This window comes from Episyrphus balteatus, chromosome 4 (genome assembly GCF_945859705.1).
Source record: "Episyrphus balteatus chromosome 4, idEpiBalt1.1, whole genome shotgun sequence".
Lineage (NCBI taxonomy): Eukaryota > Metazoa > Arthropoda > Insecta > Diptera > Syrphidae > Episyrphus > Episyrphus balteatus.
Window position 1 is genome coordinate 14,383,399 of NC_079137.1, and position 18,744 is coordinate 14,402,142.

General features: G+C 32.1%; 1 protein-coding gene and 1 long non-coding RNA gene across 3 annotated transcripts in view; one reads left to right on the top strand and one right to left on the bottom strand.

The window, feature by feature from the left end:
• The first annotated feature begins 359 nt into the window (after positions 1-359).
• LOC129917976 (raf homolog serine/threonine-protein kinase Raf) lies at positions 360-16,598 on the top strand. Of its 2 annotated transcripts, XM_055998244.1 has the most exons (7): positions 360-448; positions 8,335-8,870; positions 13,863-14,378; positions 14,441-14,569; positions 14,625-14,774; positions 14,839-15,212; positions 15,272-16,598. In XM_055998244.1, exons 2-7 carry the CDS (start codon positions 8,403-8,405, stop codon positions 15,852-15,854), a joined length of 2,220 nt encoding a protein of 739 aa, XP_055854219.1. In that variant the 5' UTR covers positions 360-448; positions 8,335-8,402; the 3' UTR covers positions 15,855-16,598. The 2 variants fall into 2 exon arrangements, with proteins under 2 accessions (XP_055854219.1, XP_055854220.1); XM_055998245.1 differs by lacking the exon at positions 360-448 and having other exon boundaries at positions 7,718-8,870; positions 14,441-14,578; positions 14,661-14,774.
• The window catches only part of LOC129917978 (uncharacterized), a 40,044-nt gene continuing 37,478 nt past the window's right edge, over positions 16,179-18,744 (bottom strand). Inside the window, exon 3 of the long non-coding RNA XR_008772906.1 lies at positions 16,179-16,287. This is a non-coding gene — a long non-coding RNA (uncharacterized LOC129917978). The remainder of the gene's footprint in view (positions 16,288-18,744) is intronic.

The following is an 18,744-nucleotide window of genomic DNA, read 5'->3' on the forward strand; positions in this document are numbered from 1 at the left end:
TGACAGCTTTAACGTAAATTATATTGTGGAAAATTTCTTAAATTGAACAACAATATAAATAAATGTGAGTATGCGATGAAAACCACCAGCAGCAGGTTTACGATAGTTGTCCTTCACAATAATACTACACTCTACTATACTGCTGCTACTACTACTACTACGAGACGAAAACGTACTACACTCTGCGCCTATTTTCTATATCTATACGGCAAGCCTCCCCAAAAGGATGTGCATATAGTATAGTACACATATTGGGGCATTGGGTGGTGCATTTGGGTGGTATGCATCACCCCCTGCCTGTATCTAGTGCAAACTATCCACGAGGTTGTGGATAAAGGACACAGTTCGTGGTGAACACTGGATGCTGTCGGATGGTTTGTGAAAAGTGTATTGAATTTATATTTTCTAAATTATTTTTTTATAGTTTTAATTTGTGTTAAAAAGAAAAGTGAGTTAAGCAAAACAAAAAGTTGCTTTTTAATAATTTATATTTTTAAATTATTTATTAGATGAATGTTGAACTTGTTGAAAAGGATTGTGTTATTTTTCCATTCGCGATATTCCAAGTTTGAATTCCGCAATTTTAACCTTGAATACATATATTTTTCTGATATCAAGGACTCCAACCAACAAAATATTTTCAGAAAAGGACTGTAAAAATTTAAATGTGATTTTTAACGATTGTTTTTTGGCCGTTACTGAAAGTGAAAGTAAGAAAATGTTTGCGGAGTAAAAAATATTGAAAGAAAAGTTAACTCCAATAGAGAATGAGTGTATTTTTGGGCTTTTATCGAAGATTTTCAGTTCAAAGTTATTTTAATGGCTAATTTGAAAGTTCAAATGTTACATCTTATAAAGGGTATAATTGTGTCACACTCACTTGTTCTTAAAATTGCAAAAAAAATATATCAAAAATAGAAGAAATCAATACAAACGGAAAAACCAAAGTTTTTTGCATTATTTTGGTAAATCGAATCGAGTTATTGTAAAAGATTTTCAGTTTTATTTTTAGTTGCAAAATTTCATGTATTTGCATAGAAAATTCACACTTGGATGTCAGTTTGAATATTATTCAAATTATATTTATTAATATTATTTAAATTATATACCTTTACAGATAAAACAAAAATACATTACTATATCAACATATGAATGATGCAAGAAATTCATAAGTAACTTGATTTTACTTATTTTTGAAATAGTAACTTTTGTAGGTAGGAAATTTAGTACGCAAATATTGAGTCATGAATTTATATGATTGTTTCAACCTAATAACAGGTTCAAGTTCTCCAAAATCCTTTTTCATGGATAATTTCTTTTATTCAAAAGGTGTCCCGGAATTTGTTTTGCACAGGGTGGTGCAAAAATAATTATTCAAACTCAGAATTGGGTAATTTGTTTATCGGGAGTTTTTCCGTACTGTTTTCGATTGAATATGCAATTCTTGTAAATTTCGAAAAAATTCTTAATTTGAACCAATATTTCAGTTCGTTTACAGTCTTGCAAAAAACAAACAAACACATTTATTCGACTAAGGCCCATTTGCTCATACGGATCACAAATTTGATTCATAGCTAGGTCGAACATAGCTCTTATGTTTTACTTAGTTTATTCTAAAAATTATTTATGTTCAACCTAGCAATGATTTAGTTTCATGCTAGAAATCCCTGGGAATTTTAATTCAAATGTAAAGTAAATATTAAATTCAATTATTTTTCATGTTTTCTGAATTTTTTTGATTAAATACTAATGTCGTTTTCGATTGGAATCACTCAAGGATTCACTCATTCTGAAATCCAATAAAACAGTTTGAATCACTTCCACTCAATTCTGTTTTTTGTGTTTGTGTTATGTCGTTTTCGATTGGTTTCACTCAAGAATTGACACATTCTGAAATCGAATGGAACAGGTCAAATCGCTTCCACTCAATTCTATTTTTATTTTATTTCTGTGAAATTTCAAATGTCAAATATTTTTAATTTTATTATTTTTTTTTTTTCTTGCAAATGAAAATTATGGCGTTAGAGTTGGAAAATTATTTATTTATTTAACAGAACTAAATTGCTAGTTATTCAATTACATTTTATAAACATATGTGTGAAAAGATATTATTTAATTAATTAATTGCAAATGAAAAAATGTTGATTTAAATTTACAAGAACTGGTTATTGATTTATCAAACAAATTGTTGTACTTATTATTGTAGATATTAAATAATTTAAACATTTTATTTAATGGAGAGAATTGTTCATAATTGGTACGATAGCTTGGGATATGTATGCTGTCCGGTATATACCTTAAGTTTCTTTGAGGAATATTAAAGTTAATACTAGACAGAAGGTGCAAAGAGTCTATTGTACCGTTGATTATTTTTACAATGAACACGAAACATAGATAGGAACGTCTGTTCTCAAGACTAGGTAAGTCAATTAGTCTAAGTCTGTTCTCGTAAGGTGGGAGATCATAAGGATTGTTCCAACCTAGTCCTCTGAGTGCAAATCTAAGAAATCGCATTACATTATCGCAAAACATTATAAACTAATGTTTGAAGAAAGTGGTCATTTATCCATTATTGTATCAATTTATGATTTGTGATTAATTTAAATTTCAGAAAACAATAAATTGTTGAATCAAAAACAAAAAATATTGATTGAGTGTTTTTTTTTTGACATGTGAGTGAATTCCGATTTGAATTCTGATTTGAAATCGAGAAGAGAATTTTTCTTCTCAGAAGCGTTTTAGCTGTCAAATTCGTGCTAATAAAACACTATCAGAAGGCTTCTGAATGATTCCGGACGATTCCGGAGAGCCAATCGAAAACGACATAATAAATGTGGTTACATATTGAATTGTTTGCGTGTGTCCTTTTATCTTTTTTGGAAAAATTGCTAATATTTCGAGAATATAAAAATTTGTTTTTGACACAAGAATAAAATTAAAAACGTCACATAAACCTAAAATGGGAATAAGTTGGATAAACTGTCGAATTTGTGTGCTGAAAATCTTGTATAGAAAAGTTTACCCTCCACGGATGATTAATATGGAAAATATGTTTGCATGTAAGTTAAGTTTAATTTTAAATAATCTTTTTTACTACTCGTGGTATTTTTAAGCCATATTCCCTCGTATTTTGTAAAATAAATTTGCTTAAGTAAAACATAAACTGCTTAAGTTCTACAATTTCTTCCACCTAAGTTATGTTAAACTTAGAGGAATTTATGACACAATTTGAAGTTCGTGCAAACCATTATGTAGAACTTAAGGGTTTATGTTTCACATAAATATTTAAGACTCGTTTCAGCAAATGCCATTTTTTCAAGAGTCAGATAAACCTTAGTTAGAGCTTAATCTTAGGAATAAAAGTTTTTATATATTGACATTTATCCTGCTGATAATCTAACTGACGATTTAAAAATTTGGGCTAACAGACAATTTTTTGTTTGTTGTTTTTTGCTTAGAACGAAAGCCTCTTTTTTTGTTTTTGTTCTGTAGAGCCTTGATTTGTTGAATTCCAATTGGAAAACCTATCGCTCGTTCTTCATTCAATTTTTAGAAATTAGAAAATGAATTTTATTTAAACTTGGAAATGTTGACTAACTAGGAGCAAAATGGTACCAGCGAGCATTACCAAAAAATTGTATGTTCTCTTGTACATTTTTACAAAATTTGATCTGTGGATTTCAATAATCTATGACAGAATAACTATCTAAAGTTGAAAAATAAAACTTTATTTTTTAGCTGGAACCGCATACCTACCGGATTAAGTTCTAAGCCAAACAAAAATTGGGAGAGATTTTTTTATTGGCGCTAAAGTTTAGCATGATCTGCGTATTAGGCTTTGTGCAATAATAATGAAGTTTGAATACAATCGGTTTCATCAGTCGATTTTTTTCTTAGCGAAAAAAAAATCCTCTAATATAAAATAATAACCATCCTTTCTTGTCCCCTATTTCACTGAGAAAATCAGAAAATATTTCGCCTTGGCGCCTCATATTTAGGTTAAACCAATTGACCTTATTAAATGATGGTTGAATTTCGTTCCAATTTTGAACATACTTTTTACTAAATATTGATACTGTATTACAAAAAATATAAAAACTCATTTATTTTTTATAAAATTTCTGGAGTATTTTAATACAAATTTTGCCAACAAGAAACTTAAAAGTCGGTTATTGTAGAGATTTGAAAAAAAAAAAAATAGAGCAGGGGTAATATATAATAAACATTTTCGAAACTTATGATTTTATTACGTAACTGTCAAAATTGTTACACTATATTCAAACGCTATAGTAAAAAAAAAGAAGCGGCACATTTCTGACTAAAAAAAATAAAAATGCCAGTGAGTTTCCATAATTCGTTCAATAATCTTATCAGAATTCATTTCAGACTTTAAACTGAAAAGGACATAGCTTATTTCTGGAAATATTTACATTTCAACGCAACCACTTAAAACAAATTTTCGATTTTTTTTTCTACGAGAGCTTATTTCAAATCTCATTTATCCGCTTTTTTTTACTTAATATTTTTGGAAACTTGTAATGGTAATAATCTATAGAACAAATTGAATGGTACTGTTTCACACAGCAAGGACCCTTCTCCGGTGGGCATACTTCGGCCACCCAAAGCGGTGGAGACGATGCGGATGTTGCAGTTATTCATACTTTTGTTTTTTGGAAGGAAATCAAGTTAAAACTCTTTTTCACGATTGTACGCTTTGATTGGAGAACTGCCTTCAATTTAATTTTTGCTTTCAATCTCATACCTATGGTTGGTGTGTTATTCACCGTTTTAAATGCATAACATAACAAAACCGAGTACCCGGGTATTCGGGTAACTAAATAACCGGGTACCCACATTTCTCGGGTAATACCCAAAAATTCGGGTATCAAGAGCTCTAGTATAAACGCACTAATTTTGGAAAATGATAATTTTCAAAAATTACTTAGGTATGATACGCATATAAATTTAACACAGAGAGTATAACATAAAAAACTTACTGGGAACTATTCCTAGTCGGAAAATAATCGCAAAATAAGTTTGAAAATGTTCTTTTTTTGTGTTGTGTTCAAGCTACTTTGTAGGGCAATGGACTTATACGAGTAACAAAATGAGATTAGTTTTGACATTTTTTTTTTATATTAACCATTTAAATACTTTAAATGATACAAATATTTTGTAATTCTTTTAATCATTAAAAAACCCACAAAAAATTTCATTAAATATAGTTATTAAAATGTTGTCAAATAGATGGGCAGGAGTTTTTTTTAAATTATGATATTTTATGCGGGTATTTATGTAAACGAGTTTCAAAAAGTCATTAAATATGTATAATGCTATATTTCAAAGTGTGTGTCTTGTTGAGTGGGCACACATAAAAAAATCAAGAAAAAGAAAATGTCAGATTAAATTCTTTTCATCAAACATATAAGGTGTGTTTTTTTGTTTATCTATATAGATTTTGTGCAAAAAAACCATCGGGATTTTTGAAATCCGTCCAAATGTTTGGCACCACTGTACATACACTTTGGCAGCTGTCTGTCAAAAATGCGCCGTGTTCATGTTTTTTTTTTTAACTCCGTAGTGGTATGGTCATTATGGATTAAAAAAAAATTCACAAAAAACCAAAACCATTCGTATAGCCATTGCATCCATGTTGGATTCAAAAACAAATTTTTTTTTAACAAGAAACCAAAAATCATTTGTATATTCTTAGCTACATTTTGGGACCATGACCATATTGATTTTTTTTTTCGATTTTGTAAAAATCAAACGTGGAAACTTTTTTATTTTTATATTTGTTCAACAATCTTATCAGAATCCATTTAAGACTTTTATCTGAAAAGTGCATTGCGTATATTTAGAAATATTAACATTTCCACGCAACCATGTCAAAAAAATTTTTGATTATTTGTTCTATGAGAGCTTTTTTCAAATATTGCTAATATTTTTAGATATTTCTGTAAAATACCTATCACAACAAAAACATTACTGTTAAAAAAGAGCCAAGTTCTCCTATGTTGAAATTATGCTAGCACAAAAAGTACTGAAATGTAAAAGTGTACAAAGTTCTAAAGCTTGGCTTTAAATTTGTATAAATAAAATTTTGGTTGTTAACTTGGCAATTTAACTTTAAATTACCGATTTTTAAAGCTATTTGTGAGGAATTTGGGTTCGGCCAGCTCAAAAAATGTAGCGAGTTTGAAATTTCTGGCATATTTGGTGTGGAAGTTACAGGGGGGTCGAAAATGGCCTGAGTTGTTTCCTGTAAATAAGGGTGTAGTGCCAAAGTTGCTAGAGAACTTGGCTGGGCACTACCGTGCCCCTTAATAACACAACAAATAAAGTACCTTGGCACTACTGTTTTTATCGAGAGAAAGTAAAATCTGGATAATTATCTGGATTTTTCAAAAATCTATACAGATCACATTTTTGTTGTTTTAAACACGTAAATTGTTTTGATTTCAAATATCTCGATGTCGTTTTTTTGCACAAAATCTATATATGTAGATAAACAAAAAAACACACATATTATGCTACAATAAAACATTTCTTTTTATTATTTATTACTTGTATAGCCAGACCAATACTAAGTCGGTAAAACTTAATTAAATGTGCTGTATACCTATTATTAATAAGAAAATATTGAAAAGTGTATATGTAGTACGCAGCTGAAGCGAAATGAAAAATTTTCAAGTCTACAAAGTCGACAACGAAAATGCTAAAGCCTGGTACGCTGCTCGCGCTAAATTTTAGCCGAGATAAAATTCCCATACAAGTTATCGATAACTTGTATGGGATCCATTTTATCTCGGCTAAAAATTTTCGATAATTTGTATGGGAGCTAAAATTTAGCGCGAGCAGCGTACCAGGCTTAACGAAAAAATATCATCAAGTTTTCTGTCAAAATCAAAAAAATTCAAAATTAGTTTAAAATCAAGAAAGATCAACAGAAAATAATTTTAAAAGCAAGAAATAAATAAATTAAAAATGAAAAAACCGTCAACACTGCTCTTGGAGTCAAGAAAAATGCATAGGAGAGTAAAAAAGTGACAAATGAGTGAAAGCTCTCCAATTCTTTCTTAGAGCTGCGTACTAAAAAACGAAAAGCAAAAAGAAATTTTTCATTCAAGATTTTGTTAACGAAATTTTGTATGGACAATTTCGTTTCGCTTCAGCTGCGTTCTAGGCTTATGGCTTACAAAAAGAAAAGCTAAATAAAGTTACTACTACTACTACTACTACTGTACTGTACTACTACTACTACTGTATAATACTATAAAAGATAGACCTAAGAGTCGATTCTGCGATCTCTGATGAACCTCAAATTATGAAGAAATCTTCGAATTCTTTTTTAGTTTTTCGCACTTCGACAATTTATCACTTCACAGCTTCACAGATCATTCTTTGGCATTATAATGATTTTAGCATTAGAAAGATGAATGAAAAATTAGATAGCAAATTGTCACTCATATAAATACGGCATAAAAAGCACTATTCTATAATTCTATGACAAACAATAATTATGAAAAACTAATACCGTCATATTTCCATACTTCACAAAAAAGTACTCAATTCCCTTCCGCACTGAGCACTATCAAAAACTTCTCCTGTCAAAATCCAAAATTTCCCTCTTCCCTTCTCTTTCCAACCAACACTTTTCACTTTTTAAAAAGAAAAAACAGGTACCTCAAACAAAAAAAAAAAAAAAACACATCTGTCACTTTCACTTGTTCTTGTGCGGCTTGTCGTCGACCGACGAAATCTTCCAGCTCCGAAGTCGATAGTAAAATAAACTTTTAACTCATCATCGCGGCATAAAATAATATAAAAAATCAATCAATTACTATCCAAATATATTATTCATTTATCTTAGTATGAAAATGTGCAGTTTTTTCACTTGATTTTCATCTTGAAAAAGTGCAAAAATACCAACGAAAAAAAATATCGGACGAAGAAAAAATCCAATAAAAATTTTCTTTTCGCAAAAACACACAAGAGCGAGACAGAATATCTACCTAGTATTTTTTTCTTTTTACAAATTCTCTCTTGAAAATTTCCCCAACCACTGTCGGTGTGTGTTCTCTCTTCTCTATCTAGCTTAAACTTGCCTGCCTTGTCTCTCTCTTCTTGTCGTCTACTACTTTTGCAGCTGCTGCTCGCTGCTCCCCCGAATGAGTGAAGAAAAGTGCAAAAGTTCATTATTTTTCTGTTGTTTTTTTGGTTTGTTTTTTTGCAAAATAACCTAAATAAAATGTAAAAAACAAAAAAACACAAACTATTCATTAATACTTTTATGAATTTATACTTTTTCCCTTTCACGGCTGAAAAAAAAAGTGTAAATTAACTGTCGGTATTTTAGGGGAAACGAAAAGACAACCACCAACAAAAATACCAACAACAAAATGAAGCCCTCACATACCGGCGTAACTACTACGACAGCCGCGGCCTCCTCGATGGTGACAACAAACACTCCGAATCGGGGGGCTGCTTGCGATGCTCCAACACAGCTCCAACAAAAGATTATTCCATCGACAAAAGTATCCTTTGCATATGCTGCGCAGTGTTCTGCTGACGAAAAGATGTCTTCGTCGTCCACTGACGAAAGTGACGATCTGTTGGACGCTGTTTCCGAGGAGCTACGAAATATCCAGTCGGTGATTCATGTCACTAGAGAAAATATAGACGCATTGAATGCCAAGTTTGCCAACTTGCAAGATCCTCCGCCAATGTATGTGACGGAGTATCAGGAGTTGACTTCGAAGCTGCACGAATTGGAGAGCAAGGAACACGAACTCATCGACCAGATCAATGCTCAACAGGACCATCAGTATGTGCCCGATTATCATGAACTTCATGCTCATGTGTTAAATGTAAGTTAAGATTTCTATTTTCTTTTTTTCTTCTTTTTTTTATGATAGCTCTGAAAAAAAATAAGAATTCTCCTTGAAAAGGGTGTGTGTGGAATATGGGGATGGAGATTGTAGATGGGGAATTGGAATGAGTATGACATGTACACAATTATTCTTTGATGGTGGTCTTGGTCCTACTCCAATATTATTGTGTGCCCTTTTACATGAAGACCTGCGCCCTGCATTTATGGTGGCCTTTATTTTTCTTTCGTTTTTATTTTATTTTTTTTCTGCCTTCATTTACTGGCAAAAGGTACAAAAAAAGAGATATAGTGGAGAAATTTAACGAAATCGACGACACGACTAGGTACGAACGAAGAAGAAAAAGACGACAACGACGATGGTGAGGACGACGAGTATACTGCTGCTGTTAGCAGACATCTCTGACGTCCGTGAACTTAATTGTTGTTATTGTTGGTTTACTATTACACTGCCCTTGGTGCTTGGTGTATGCGGAACTATGTCCTTCGCATTCTGTTGGTCATTTGCGTTGTTAAGGGAAATATACAAATATGATTGCCTTCTAGATGGAATTTTTTTTTGTTAGTAAACTTTATTTTGAGTTAATTTTTTGTTGTTGTAGAGAAATTCGGTTTTGGATCATGATCAGAAGTAAGACATCACCATAACAATCTGCTTCGCTATTATTCTAGTTTTAAGAATCTAATTCCTAATCTAAGAAGTCTTACTAAAAACTTGACAAGATATGTAGTAACCTTGATATTTGTAATTTAAACACACAGAGTACCTACCTACCATACATAAATTGGGGGTATTTACGAGTACAGAAATAGATAATTATTTGTGGAGTTCAAAATAGGTAGTTGGATTGACTGATTGATTAAAACTTTCTCTCCTCAGGTTTACTCGATAGTAATCTGTTCTGGGAATAAGATTAAATGGATAATATGGCATCCTTTTTGCATTTTTAGGAAGAACTTATGACGTATTTATCTCATTAGCATCTTTCGAAGTAGCGTAGCACTTATTTACACCAAGTTTTTGGAGAAAAGCTAAAGTAATCTTACTACCCAAAATGCGAAAGAAAATTCAATGACACTCCTTCTGTTAGGTCTATTGAGAAAGCTAACCTTCTTGGTCTACACTGCCCAATAGTGTCATGGCTTTTCCATTGATTGAGCGCGTACACGGATACATTGGGTTCTCAAAGATCTTGACAAACACAAATTGACTGACCCCACATCGTTCTGAAGAGGCGTTCTTCTAAGCTGGCAAAACAGCTACAGGTCTCTTTCCGAGTGAATGAAAAAAGCATCTTTCCAGCATATCCCTAAAAAAATCGAATCTTCTTTAAACTCACGACCTATTGCACCCTTCTCGCCAAAGTCATGGAAACACTAATCAATTAAACTGTACAACAAGATTTTTGCCACAAATACCAAAATCTGAAGGTGTTAGGTGTGTTACAAAAAACAAGATGTACTTTTCGGAAGGTTTAAAGAGTGTTGAACTCGAATACGAAGCCAGAAATATTCTATAAGCTTCCGTTTTTTGAACACCTTAAGGAATATGTACCCTGCGGAACGAAGGCTTCTTAATAACCGGCAGTACGGCTTTCATAGCCTTAATTACTTTGACATCAAGCTCTTCGTTCGAATATACATGCTTATATAGTCGATGAAGTCGATGAGTCTCTTCTTCGCTGGTTTAGAAAATACCTTTCGTACCGTAAAATACAACCTATATTAAATGGATTCAAGCCTGAAACCCACAAAACAAATGCTGGTGTGCCCCAGGGCTCTGCTCTATTTTCAACTCTCTTTCTCATTTTTATAAATTATCTCCGTTCTGAAACTTCTAATTTACTAAACTGTTTTGCTGATGATAGTACCCTCAGTCTTCATATTTGTTCGTATAAGATCATTTAATTCTGATCTTAATATCACTGCCTAATGGGGAATAAATGATAGGTGATAGATCAATAACTGATTACGTCTCTTGAGGATCAATGCAGTGTTTCATGTCTCAATATAAGTAGCAATTAGCATCCCTTCCATCAAACAGTTCCACCGTAATGAAAGAATGCTCATCAGTTTACCCTCCGACGTACCGTCAAATACAGAGATTCTTTCTTCAGCGCCACTATACGAATGTGAAACTCGTTGCCCTCCTCCTATGTCGTCCCATCGCGTTTCAAAATTTAGAACTTCAAAACTAATGCTCATCCGCATTTTCTTTCAAACTCCTTCCTAGTTTCTTAACGCTACTGCTGTGTTCATAAAATTATGTAGGGGTTGATTAAACCCTTGAGTGCGCACTTATTGTACAAAAATACAACCTATCCAAAGTCATTCAAGCCAACAAGCTTATTATTTTTACTGAAGATCTTGGAAAAGTTAATTCATTAAATCAGAATTACTAACGAACATTTCTCTGAATGAATCTAGAAAGTCAACTGAAACCTCTTTATAAACTTACAAACACTAGAAAAACTTTAGGTTCTACAGATACAATAGACAGAAAAATATTATTATTAAAGCTTGAAACCTATAGAATAAAAGAGACTGAATTAAAGTGGTTTCAATCATATTTGAGTGGAAGAAGCCAAAAGACAAGGTTTGGTGATACGATGTCGGACTCCATTGGTGTTGAATTAGGTGTCCCACAAGGCGCTCTATTAGGTGTAGTTTTGTTCTTATTATATATAAACGATGTTAAATGTACTCTGAAATACTGTAAAGTTGTGCTATTTGCTGATGATCCGTAAATATATATTACCGGTAATGATGTAAATGATATGTGTTCAAAAATAAATGAAGACTTAGATAATGTTAACCTGTGGCTAAGAGCAAATAAACTGAGTCTTAATGTAAATAAAACTAAGTGTATGAAGTTAAAAATTTGTGACCTCATCTCAGTGTACATAAACAATTGCCAAATTGAATGTGTTAAGACCATTAAGTACTTAGGAGTTATAATAGACAGTGAACTAAACTTCAAAGATCATGCCAAGTATATTTGTTCAAAAATTGCTAAAAAAGTTGGTTTTCTTAAACGTATAAGACCTGTTTTAACTATGGGCAATGCAATAACGCTTTACAATGCCATAGTACTACCATACTTCTTGTTCAATCTTATATGGATGCCAAAATCAAACAAAGCAACGTATGCAGCTTCTACAAAACAAGTCAATGCGATCGATTCTCAAGTGCAACCGATATACACCAATACAACAAATGTTAGAGACATTAAGATGGATGAATGTTGACCACCTAATAACTTTCAATACGATGATATTTATATACAAAATGAAAAACGAAATGATGCCTTCATACTTAGAAGAAAACATTATCATGGTTTCTGAAGTACAGCCATATAATCTAAGAAACAATCAAAACATCAGACCAATCCGATGCAACAGAAGCAGTACCATGAACTCTTTGATGTATGCAGGACTCAATCTCTTCAACAGCTTGCCCAATGATTTGAAAAATGAATCAAGATTTAAAATTTTTTTAAATAAACTTAAAATATTTTTGCAAAATAGGTAAAACCTAATTAAAGTTAAAAACTAATTCAAATTAATATTAAATTTCACAAATATAGATTTAAAAATGTTGTAAAATATAGATTTTAAAATGTTGTAAATTTGCAAGAACGTTAAAACACGTAACTGAAAAATTGTTAAAAATTTGTAAATTGTATTTGTTAAAAAGTTCAACGAACTAATAAACTTTATTATTATTATACACAAACACTATGCCTCTTCTTAGATATAAAGGGTACCCTCGATAACACCTCTCATTAGTCAGTATCTAAGGCTCTTGTTGCTATCATGAATGTTAGACACCATATTAAAGTGGATTGTTGAGCACAAGAACTGCAGATGAAACTGCAACACAGAAAATCATCACAACCAGAGGTTGGCCACACAGAAAAGGTGCTATTGTATTTTATTAATATTTATTTAACATTCTTTCGTATTGAGCTATTATATTTGTAGTAGAGGAATTATCAGAACGTCTAACATTCATGTCCTTTTTTTTGCCAATTACTTTGTAATAACCGCCTACGGGTTACGGGAAGTTCGAAGAAAACCTTTGCCATCATCATCCAAAGAGGACTGCCTCATAAAGTCTATCCAGCTACCCGGCAAGTTGCAAAATATGGAAAGAAATGTAAAATATAGAGGTGTAACACTAGAAATACACTACTCTGGAATAAATACTATAAGTTCGAATACAACGAAGTTCGAAAACACTAAAACACTGACAATTTATCCGAGTAATGGAAAGGTAGGAATGAAGCTTTTGGTTGTAAAAACCATGAGTTCAGTTTCATGTTGGTTAAATCCTAGTCCATAGCTCCTATCCCAATTGTCAAATTTTCTTTAAGACATGGTAATAATTTCACTGATAGTACAAAAACCATCATCCACATATACCAATGCTTTGACTCCATTTCTCTGAAGCGTTTTAAGGTATTATAAATGACACCACCCTAAAGTGTATCTCGTTTGACGCATTAAAAAAAATTTGATTTGATTTGAGTTCGTTAAGGCTCCCAGTATAGATTCATTAAGGCATTATTGAACACACCATTTGCATCTTAGAAGGTACCTAGGGTGTATTCTTTGAATTGGATCGTTTTCAATCGTTCTAACGACTTCGTGGTAGCGGAAAATTGTTTCAAATGCCTTTCATATGAGTTTCTATTTGCTCTAAGGTTTTAAGTGTACGCACTTGGTATAAAGATCACACTTAACTGTTCACAAATTGGGTAGGAATGCTGTTTCGAGCAAAAGACTGCTAATCCTTGATGATTTTCTAATAGATGACCATTCTGGAGATTCACACTTTACAACTTATAATTCACGTTTTTATCAAGGAAATTAAAATACATACATATGTATATCATTCCTGAGAAAATCTTCAAACCGATACATCTTTACATAAACTCTAAACTAATGATTTTCTTTGTTTTAATTTATAGGCGGATATAAGACCACCCAAAATCCTACTACGAGCTCATTTACCAAATCAACAGAGAACATCTGTTGAAGTCATTCCTGGAGTTCGACTGCGTGAAGCTCTAACAAAAGCACTCAAGTTACGTAAACTAACCCCAGACATGTGTGAAGTTGTGTCAAGTCCAAAAACTGGCAGTGTTCCCATCTCTTGGGATACAGATCTTGGTTGCTTGCACATCGATGAGGTTCATGTAAATGTACTGGACAAATGCCCAATAATGACACATATATCGCATCAATTCATACGAAAGACATTCTTTTCGTTGGCTTTTTGCGAAGGATGTCGTCGCCTCTTATTCACTGGATTCTATTGCAATCAGTGTAATTTTCGGTTTCACCAGCGCTGTGCTGACAAAGTTCCGACCTTGTGTCAACAATTTCCTATGGATAATTATTACTACCAGAGACTACTGGCTCAGAATCCTGAAAATACAGTTGGCATTTTGCATCCGGGTAGTGGTGTTGCATTGGGATTTCATGTAAGTTTGATTTTTGGTTTCTCTTAAAGATTGTTAAAAAAAAAAATATTTCTATTTTATAGAATCGCCATCCTCGCACAATAAGTCAACAAGATAGATCGAATTCAGCGCCCAATGTTTGTATAAACAACATTCGACCGCTAACCGATGCACAGAGAACGTTGGCTTCACAGGCGCGGGGTCCCCTGCAGGTAGTAGACGTACGTAACCAATCCATTTGATATTTAAAATTCGCAAATCTTTTAGAATCACATAAACAATGATCATTCACATTCAACACAGGCATCACCGACAAACACACTCAAGCACGTGAAACGGGCTAGGGCGCGCTCAGCAGACGAAAGCAATAAAAATCTTTTATCGCCGAGAGATTCAAAGGGTTCTGAAGAGAATTGGGTAAGGTTTGATTTACTACTTAATGCCTTTTTGCATTTAACATCTTTCTTGATTTTGTTTTTAGAATATTCAAGCGGAAGAAATTCTTATTGGACCCCGAATTGGTTCGGGTTCCTTTGGAACGGTGTACAAGGCCCATTGGCATGGTCCTGTGGCTGTGAAGACGTTGAACGTCAAAACACCTAGTCTGGCGCAATTGCAAGCATTTAAAAATGAGGTCGCAATGCTGAAGAAAACCCGCCACTGCAATATCCTCCTATTTATGGGCTGTGTCAGTAAACCTTCGCTGGCGATTGTAACACAATGGTGCGAAGGCAGTAGTTTATATAAGCATGTGCATGTGAATGAAACAAAATTCAAGTTGAATACGTTGATCGACATTGGCCGACAGGTGGCTCAGGGAATGGATTATCTTCATGCTAAGCATATTATTCATAGGTTTGTTTATCCTCTTCTTGTTTTATTATTTTGATTCATATCATTAATCTGATTTGCAGGGATCTCAAATCAAACAATATTTTCTTGCACGAAGATCTGTCAGTAAAAATAGGTGATTTCGGTCTGGCTACGGCGAAGACGCGATGGTCTGGCGAGAAACAAGCCAATCAGCCTACAGGAAGTATTCTTTGGATGGCACCCGAAGTCATTCGCATGCAGGAACAAAATCCCTATTCATTCCAATCGGACGTTTACGCCTTTGGCGTCGTCATGTATGAACTACTGGCTGAATGTTTACCCTATAGCCACATCAACAACAAGGATCAGATTCTATTCATGGTGGGACGAGGTCTTCTCCGGCCCGATATGACAAGAGTTCGTTCTGATTGTCCGCAAGCTCTTAAGCGTCTTGGTGAGGATTGCATCAAGTATGATCGAAATGACAGGCCACTCTTCAGACATTTACTTAATACACTGGAGAACATGCTGCGAACATTGCCCAAGATTCATCGCAGTGCGAGCGAACCCAATCTGACACAAACTCAATTACAAAACGATGATTTTCTATACATGTGTCCGAGCCCAAAGACGCCGGTGAATTTTCACAATTTTCAATTTTACAATGGCGCCGGAAACATCTAGCGGTATTGTTTTCCAGGCGATCTGCAAGAATTGGTGGCAGCAGAGACAGCGGCAGATCGTAGTAACTTCAAGAGTGCCAATTTCCGAACAGACTATAACTTCTGGACAAAAGTAATCGCTTAGAATCAGAAGTAACTTCTAAATCACGGTTATATCCATCAATTAAGGAGATTTTAAGACCAACAATAGAGACTTAACGCAAGCACACTGTAATATTTCTTCGACTATTGTATTTATTTTATTTTTTTTTTAGTTTTTTCTTGTTCTTTTATTAATTTGTATTTCTTTTTATTCATTAGTGTTGACTGTGTTTTTATTTTTTAAATTTAATTTTTTGATTGAAGAGAAATATTAAGGGTAACTCCTTTTTCTCTCTCTCTTTAAGACGTGTATACAAATTTTCCAGCTATTTATGTTTGTATATTTTTGTTTCCTATAATAAAAAATCATTATATTCAAGCCCAAGTATAGTTGTTCAGAATATACAAAAAAAAATGAAAACATAAAAAATTGATTAATAAAAATAAATGAAAAAAAAAAAAACAAATCATCAGAATAAAATATAATTATTGTAAAGATGTAGAATTTTAAACTAATAGTTTATGTAAAAAAAAAAAATATGCAAGGCACCTTAATAAAAACATTAATAAGATCATCAAGAAAGGACTAAACTTTAGATTGTGTGATACAAAATAAAATGAAAAACAGCCTGGACTAAATCAACCTAAAAAAAAAAAAAAACAATATAATTAGAGTACCAGTTAAATTTAAGAAACACTATTATAGTTGAATATCAATGATTGTAAGGAAAATATTAATTATAAATTAATTAAAAATAAAAAAAAGAAACAAAACAAAAAAAAAAAAAACAACAAAAACAAAACAAAGTGAAAGCTATTCAAAATAAAGAAAAATTAAATATTCAATAATTAATTTATTTATTCTACACGCATTTGATGCATGCAAAAGTATAGACAAACGTAAGCCTAGTTTTTTTTATTTGCGATATCTGAGCCACTATATTCGAAAATTGTATAAGTCAATGTAAAAAAACCATAAAGTTAATTTTAAAATTAACCGCAACCAAACAGTATAGCTTTTCTAAACAAAGTATTGCAACTAATGCATGTTAGTTAGTTGGTTACTCAAATTTAATATTTAAACAAAAATCCGTTAAATTTTTGTTTTGGATTGAATAAATTGATATTTTTTGAAAATTATGTAAAATGTGACTTATACAATTTTTAAATATAATGAAATGACTCATATAATACTATAATAGCCCTGTTCCATTGGATGTGGTAGTTTACTACTAGTAGATGTTTTGGTTAATCTAGTACTATCATCTACTCATGCTCTTCTTCCCGAGTAGATACGATTTGTATTGAATTCGTTGAAAGTGCGTTCCATTGAAAATCGCTAGTAAACTACTAGTAGTACTTTGCCACCTCCCAAAGGAACAGGGCTAATGCAAGTTTAGGATTTGTAAGAGGTATTCCCTAGAGGAGAAATTGAAGTTTTTTGGACTAAAATTAACAGTACTTGCCATACAACCAAAATGAAAAGGATGTTTTTCTTAAAAACGGCTCTAACAATTTTGATTAAAACAAATATAATGTATTATGGCAAATAAGCTTCTGCTTTTGATATAAAAAAATATTATTTGGACCGTACATGTCACAGAACCGTTTTCTTGATTTCTGACTTTTCTCCTAAATAACTTAGGCGATTTAGCGAACATTTTTATTCAAAAGCATTAAAGTAGCCGTAATCATAAAATATAAAACAAAATTTAAAATCCTCAGAGCCGTTAGCTGAATTGAAACTTAAGCATTTAAGTTCAACATAAATCCTTATGTGACAAAAAGAGAGAAAAAGAATTTATTTAATTTTCGATTCAGCAAATGACCCTCAATGTTGGATTTTTTAAAAATATGTATTTCAAATTTTTGTTTTGAAAATCTTTTTTTTTTTTGAAAACGGGTCGATACATTTTTAGTTATAAGTTTTACAAGTTATGCAGAAAAGGAATGTATTTCGTTTTTCTAGTCAATTTTACGGACTGCTTACCACTAGGTATAAAATCGCCCGTGGTCGGAACGGAAATTTGTTCGATAACTCCAAGAATGGGATGCCCGTCAAGTTGCACCTTATTGGCTGTGCCAATCGTTAATTTTAAAAGATTCTATCATTCATACATATGTATAGTTTATTTTTTCAATCATTTTGTTTTATTTATTTCAAAGTAGAACATGAGTCTTATTAATTTTTGCAAGCTTTTAAATTGATTTGGAGATTTGATTTTAAATTAACTTAAAACTAAGCAATTTTTTGGGAAATTTTCCAATCGTTCATTTTTTTAGCCATTCATTTAGGTTTCTATTTTATTTTAGTTACAAATTCAATGTGCGAATGCTAAAATATAAAAAAATAATTTGTGACCAAAAGGGAAATGCTGTTGATGCCAATGAATTTACAGTATATTTTACCTACTGTCTCTTTCAGTCTACTAAATTGAGGTTATTAACTATGAGTAGTATTCTATTTCAATGTTTTTTGTTGGTTTTCGTATTTCCGAAATATTTGTGCCCTTAATTATTATGAAAGTGGACTCCTAAAAATGCCATCAAATCTATCCTAAAAATAATTATTATTTAAGGGGTAAAGTTTATTTGAAAGCGAAAATGCAGTTAATAAATTTCTTTATTGCTCCTTTAGTGATTTTATAAAAAAAAATACAATTAAATCGTTATAAGAAAATTATTATGTAAGTTTTTCTTTAACCAATGCAAAAAGTGACTTAGTCCACTTTCATAATCAAGGACACATTAAGTTCCCTTTCGTTCATTCTGATATTTTTCTTGATTTTGAACGTGATTGAAAAAATGAT

What these genes read in the sequence shown, in the direction of transcription:
- LOC129917976 (XM_055998244.1), top strand. Translation starts at nt 8,403, where the DNA reads ATGAAGCCCTCACATACCGGCGTAACTACTACGACAGCCGCGGCCTCC. An exon ending in GTGTTGCATTGGGATTTCAT is followed by an intron (nt 14,379 to 14,440) that starts GTAAGTTTGATT and finishes TCTATTTTATAG; the next exon opens with AATCGCCATCCTCGCACAAT. An exon ending in GCTAAGCATATTATTCATAG is followed by an intron (nt 15,213 to 15,271) that starts GTTTGTTTATCC and finishes TCTGATTTGCAG; the next exon opens with GGATCTCAAATCAAACAATA.